This window comes from Cyprinodon variegatus, unplaced genomic scaffold (genome assembly GCF_000732505.1).
Source record: "Cyprinodon variegatus isolate N-32 unplaced genomic scaffold, C_variegatus-1.0 Scaffold578, whole genome shotgun sequence".
Classification (NCBI taxonomy): Eukaryota; Metazoa; Chordata; class Actinopteri; order Cyprinodontiformes; family Cyprinodontidae; genus Cyprinodon; species Cyprinodon variegatus.
The window spans coordinates 526,340-533,204 of NW_015151031.1; the positions used below are offsets into that span (position 1 = coordinate 526,340).

The 6,865-nt window shown below is 37.3% G+C and overlaps 1 protein-coding gene across 1 annotated transcript in view; it reads left to right on the forward strand.

Annotated features, from left to right (window-relative positions):
* Positions 1–6,865, forward strand: part of wdfy2 (WD repeat and FYVE domain containing 2) — a 38,459-nt gene that overhangs the window by 16,877 nt on the left and 14,717 nt on the right. Inside the window, exons 6-8 of the mRNA XM_015392194.1 lie at positions 407–519; positions 3,711–3,837; positions 3,961–4,066. Of these exons, the coding sequence (XP_015247680.1) occupies positions 407–519; positions 3,711–3,837; positions 3,961–4,066 (346 nt within the window). The remainder of the gene's footprint in view (positions 1–406; positions 520–3,710; positions 3,838–3,960; positions 4,067–6,865) is intronic.

The window sequence follows — 6,865 nt, forward strand, 5'->3', positions numbered from 1 at the left end:
TCTTCATATGAAGATGCAGAATAGTGACCTTTGTCGGGTTTTAATGGCGTTCAGGTCGGATGAACGCGACCTGGCCGTTCAGACACAGGTCGCATTTGAAAAGATCGGATTCAGGACCACATAGCCAAGTGGCCTGGGTCGCATTGGAAAAATCAGATATGCGTTCTTCAGACAGCCATGATAAAATCAGATCCAGGTCACATATGGGCCAAAAAAATCAGATTTGGGTCACATCAGGCTGCGGTGTGAACGTAGCCTAACAGTCTACCCTTTTGACATAATTTCAGCGTTGCATTCAGTGGTTTATGCAACTTTTTTGTACGACATTGAGTTCTTTTGTTTTATTGAAACAACAGGTTTAGTTCACTACATTATTCCCTTATTTTATAACTTAACCTTAAAACAGGTTTGACGTAGAGACCAGGCATGCCTTTGTAGGGGACCAGTCTGGTCAGGTGACTATCCTGAAGCTGGAGCAGGACAGCTGCAGCCTGGTTACCACCTTTAAAGGACACACAGGTACACTCACACACACTGTATGTCTTTGTATTTGTTGTTGAAAGATAAACATTCATAGTTATTATTGTAATTAAGGAAAAAAAGTAGAGTTCTCTTATTGCAAAGAGTGAGCGTTTTTGTTTTCATCTTAACATTTTCTTGTAAATTGCATATTTAGAAGAAACACCTGCATACATGCAGTCACGCCTTGCATGATAACAATTTCCTCTCAGTCTAATTAAAGAGGTCTACTTCCCCCAATAGATAAAGTGGTTAAATGGAATCTATGAGGGCAAATTTTCATGAGAAATTCTGTTGTTTTCCAATTAAATCAATCCAAAGCAGGTTTGCTGCACATGAAGTTATTTCCTGGTTAGAAATGCTTCCTGCCACAGAGCAGAGAGGGTTTTATTTAACTCATCAGCAGGAAGGACAGCCCACTGATACGTTCAGCACACAGTTCTTATCTCATGCTGATTAAAGCCTGATGGTACAATAAAAAAATGTGACAAAGATAAGCCTCCATTGTAGCTAGTGTGAAAATATACATATTTTTTATCACCCAAGTGTCTGATTGATCATCCAGATTTAGCTCAGGGTCATAACTGATTAATAAAGTTATAGTTAACATTTCCAGGAAGCTTTTAGGGACGACACAGTCTCTGTATTGTTGCAGAAACTGACCCCTGCAGACTGTTTTCAGTCTTAATGCAGCTTCTTCCTCAGAGCATCAGGTGTGTATTTAGGATCCCGCTAAAAAAAGGTTTTCTAGTTATAGTAGAACTACTTAAATGACATCCAACATATTACTCAAGTTGGAAAAAAAAGATATGTAGTAAGAATGTTGTTTAAGTACTGACTGATCATAATGTTGGTTTTATATATAAAGATGATGTAATCTGAAAGATAAAAGCATAAAGTTCGGTACAATTTCTGGTATTTTTCAAACTGAAATACAAAAAAAGATGGCCAAAATTAACCTAATTGTATAAATCCAGACTAATAAGATACTTTTCTAAATCTTTTTTTTCATTTAATATGAAACTTTTTAAACAACACAAACCGCACTTGGTGTGTATATACACTGTATCGCCAAATATTTTGTCTGTCTACTTTTAAATCTACATGAACTTTGAGGCCAATTCGTAGATAAACGCTCAATTTTTTAGCAGTCGGTCAACAAATCAGGTTCTGCTTCAGAACTGCAGCCTCTGGTCTAATTTATCTCCAAGTTATTTTATAATAATGAGGTTACAGACATGCAGACTTTGTTGGAACACCCAAATTAATTGATTTGAAGTGAGCTGATTCTTTAAGCCAGATTATGTATGTTAAAAGAGTGCAAAATACTCCCAGTGACGATACTTGACCTCTATAGGGCTCAATAGACTCAGCAGATAAAAATTAACTAAAAGAACAAAGCTTGTGTGCAAACTAGAAGTCTCACTTCAACAGAAAATGTTGAAATTGGTGCTTTTTTGGCTAAAATGAGCCTATTCTTTACTTACTGATATTACAGTGGAAAGAGTTGCTAGAGGCTTTTATTCAAGTAAAAGTGTTGATGCTTCCTAATAATGTTATTTCTCAATTAAAAGTAAAAAGTGCATTACATTTACCCCTAAAATATCCTTTTTTTGAAAAAGTTACTCAAGTAAATGTAACTAGATACTACCCACCTGATGGTGAGTCTGCATCTGGAAAACGTCATTTTGTTTAGACTCACCAAGGTGTAAAATTCAGCTTGATTAAAAGCAGAACTCACAAATACGCAAGGTGATTTTTTTCACAGGAAAACAGGCAATAAGTGATACAATATAAATCTGAGACGAAAGAAAAAAAATCCAACCACTTAGTAGGATTATGTTGATTTTGTTAGCAAAGAAAGATTTATTAAAAAGATAATAATAAAAAAAATCGTACTTCTACCAAGAATCCAAAGTTTCATTCAATAATATTTCAGTATAAATGATCAATAACCCAAAAACCTTCACAACCAATTTATAAGTAAACTCAAAATCTCTATTTATATCTGCAAAAAATAAACAAAAATAATCCTAATAACTGAAAGTCCAAAGCTGTCCATTCTTTTAATTTTTAATAATAATGTCCAAACAGGAGTTCCATATGCTCCAAACCCAAAGTAAAATCCTGGAAGCGTTTAAGTCCAAAGTCCTTTCCAAAAACGAAAAATCCGAAACAACAACCCCCCCCAAAAAAGATTAGAAAAAAGAGTGGTACCACCAAAAATCCCCCAAAAAACAAGGTCCAGATCTCATCGGAGCGTCTTTCTTTCCCCTGGGCGACGTCTCACTGCACCGGGCGGCGCCCTCTGGGTGCAAACTCTGATCAGTTTCCTACATGGGTGATCTGCGGCGCCGGGACAAACTCTGACTGTGTTTTATCTATCTTCCTTTATTTTTTGACTCGTTTTTAACAGACAACCAGACGCTGCACAGACCTGTCAGTGTGCGTCTTCCTCACCGGTCAAACCGCGCGCACCAACGCACACGCCCCTTTTTATTAAAAAAATTTCTCCTCATCAAAATAACCCAGCATATTAATTCCCATCATTTTTTAACCAGTGGAGATTTGAAATAATATTACCAATGACATAGCTGTTCTACACTGTTATCAGTACACTTTAATGTACTTTATACAAAAAGAGAAAATAACATAGTGGTTATGTTACAAAGGTATCCAGATGTGCATCTCCTAAATTTTATACTTTAATCTTTAAAGAATTCTAGCAGTTTACAGCAGCAGTACAGATGTTTGAATTATAATGTGAGAAGATCTCTGGTTTTTTTAAAGATAAATTTAAGTAAATGTTTTTTTTTCTTTTTAAACTTGATCATATCACTGAATATGATATAATTGTTACAATCATTAATTTTTAATTTTGAAAGATAATAAGTAAAAGAAACACACATTTTCACAAAATGTACAACTTAACTGAATCACCACCATCTTTATTTAGATTCTTTCATAATTTAGTTTGAGGATCAGACCCGTATATCACCTCCAGCTCAGGGACTCATCCTCCCAAATCATTGCATCCGCAGCACAATTCCAGGTTTCTTTTTTTTTTAGATAAAACAAGCAATTCCTTTTTCTGATCAACTTAAAGAGTCTGTAGATGAGAAGCTCAGGGTCCAAACGTTGGTTTTAACTGAGAGGGTTTATTGCATCGTGTTCCCATCTCTCTCCACCAGGTAATGTGACGGCGCTGTGCTGGGACCCGGTTCAGCGGGTGCTGTTTTCCGGCAGCTCGGACCACTCCATCATCATGTGGGACATCGGAGGGAGGAAAGGCACCGCCATCGAACTGCAGGGACACAAGTAGGAAACCAATGAGCTTTGAGCTCATTGAGCTCAGGATTTAATTCGGTTTCACGGATATTAGCTCGTCATTAGCATACATTGAATGGGTTGTTTTTAAGCGTACGTGTGATCCGTCCTCAGTGACAAAGTCCAGGGCCTGTGCTATGCCTCACACACCCGCCAGCTCATCTCCTGCAGCTCAGACGGCAGCATCGTCATTTGGAACATGGACGTGACTCGACAAGAGGTAACGTGTAATCACTGAGATTGAAGTCGACTCAGCGCACAAAATCTATAATTTGTTCCAAAGAGTAGAGAAAATGCAAAGCTGTGCTGCAGAGAAGCAAATAAAGATTAGTTCAACCATCGGTGCTCTGGATCCATGACTTTCAGTCTCCATATGCTTGTTACACGCTATTAACTGGGACTTTTGCTTTTTATTTATTAGACCAACATTTTTTCCTAAATGTTTGCCCTAAACTCTCAGCACCGCTCTAAAACAACATCCTGTCCAGCAGGGAAGCACTGACTGTTGGAATAGAAAGTATTTCACTGCTACTGGATCAGGGAAAAGTAGAGGAGAGAAAAGCAATTAAACTAATGCAATATCTTTTTTCTAACTGAATCTAAATCTAGAGTAAATCATCAGAAGTTTCTGTTTTTTATCCATATTGAGGCCGAACTGGCACATTGTGTGTTTTAAAGGTTAAAGCAAAGTTCAGTGTTTTTGCTGATTTGTCTTGTTTATGAGAGTCACTTGACACAATTGGCTCAGCGTCGCTCTCATGTTTGCGGGATAAACACAGATCCACTGTGTGGTCAGACTCCTGCAATTATAGCATGAAGACCTAAAGCAAAGGAAAACAGACGCAGTGGCTGAGTGCAAAGTTTTTAAAAACAATAGTCACGTGAAAATTTGGGAGGCTGTGAGTGACCGAGCCGAAAAATCAGAGAAGCACAGGGAAGTCATTGATGAAAAAAATGGTAACAAATTTATTTTGCAAAAATAAAGTTCAAAAGTTCAAACAAGACTGGACCCATCAAGGAAAACAAATGACTTAAATCAAAAGACCTACCTAACTGAAACACAAGGGAAACATATATATATACACTGGTTGATCAGACCATTTAGAAACAAGAGGGAAACATACAATATATTTTCCTAAAGAAAACTGCAACTAAAGAGCAAACTAATCAGCACAATATTCAATCTGCAACCTATGAGGAAGAGGACTTAAATATTTACTTTCCAAATGTTATTATAGAAAACAAAACCAAATACAGAGACCCAAACCCTTTCTACACCCCTTCTAAAAGTAAGTGGAAGAGTCCAACTAGGCCTCCATGTCAATGAGGGGATCCTTTGCAGCTGGGGCCTCCTTTCCTTTACTGGCTTCACTCATGACAGCCTCCCAGGAACTGGCAACTCAAATGAAAAATATATTAATGTACAGAAACCAAACAAGCAAGAAATGACAAAATGAGTCAACTGAATGTGTGCACCCAAGTAGTTAACCAATGCTAAATCAAAGTAGAAAAACATGAAATGCTGTACAGTAAAATAGAAGATTTAATGAAAGAATTACCAGCCCATTTGTTGTGTGGTTGCACATGCAGCCATCACAGAGGCACATTAAAAAACAACCTAGAACCTAAGCTGAATTGTAGCTTTGGGGAGACAGGAGTTACTAGGGAGGGGTTTTCTCTGGATGGACGTCTCTGAAGAAATGTTTTGACAGTGATTTTTCCCAGACTTCCTGCTACTGAAGAGAAAAAAATTCTCAGCTGTGTTTTAACTCTCTCTACAACTGCAATGATAAACTACTGTAGAAAAGCCCTCTGAGAGAGCAGACCTCCGCCAAGCAGCAAACGTTGCCCCGGACTATGACTTCCACCTATAGCTAAAACTCACACATCATCTGGATCATTACTATATGTAAATTAATTGTTCCTTGGTATCAGGAGCACCTTTGGTTTGATCCATTCATACGTTTTCAGTTGATCCTGCTTAGAAAAAAAACAGTGTTCCCTTTACTTGTGTTTTTGTCTTCAGTAAAATACCTAAAGACCAGGGGTCTTCAACGTTTTCCAGGCCAAGGACCCCCAAACTGATGGCGAGATGGAGCAGGGCTCCCCTAATTATATATATTGTGTGAAATTGTGTTATATCAAACTGATCCTATAGTCACTCTATTACAGATGGAGTCATGTAACGAAAGTAATTTCTCCCTGGGATTATTAAAGTATTTCTAATTCTGATTCCTGATTGATGGGACAGGTGTTGTGAATGAAACGGTGCCCAGCTTGAAAGAGCTCCTGTGTGTTGCTGAATGTGTGCATTGATGACTGAAAGACATCTTCTGCCTCCGTTTATCTGTTTATTACAGTGTGTTGATTTCATGTTAATGTTTATTTAAAGACATTTCAATTAGTGGGAAAAAAAACTGCAGGGGAGAATATAAAAAAGGTCTAATCAACCAAAACTTTTGCGACCCCCATGCAGTACCTCCAGCGGTCTCCCTGTTGAAGACCTCCATTATAGACTTTTTGAGTCCGATGCTCAATAGTCACTACTGCCTCTGCTTTAGAGGGGAACTGCTCGTTCCGCGAAATATCCCTATCTCACAATGTTGAAGACTATTAAAAAAAAAATCCCTGTATCCAGATTCTGATCTGGATTATCACCAAAATCTAAGGGATTGTTCGTCTGTTCAAAGCAGCTCTATGCGGAAGCAATTCTTCAAGCACATATTGCAGCAACAACTATGAAAGTTCATTTTATGTTAGTTTATTTATGCATGCATTATTATTGTTATCTAAAATTGTTTACACTAAAATGGAAATGAACTAAATAGAGGAGGATGGAAATAAAGTTTCGTCTGTTGTCAGATTTGGCTTAATCTGATTTGCCTTATACGTTTTTATGGCAAAAAAATTCTATTATTTACTCTGGAAAACAGATAAATCTTAGTAAAATGTTGAAATAGAATTAAATAAATTATTTCTTAGCAATAAGCCATGGTTACAAAGTTGAAAAATGTCCAAT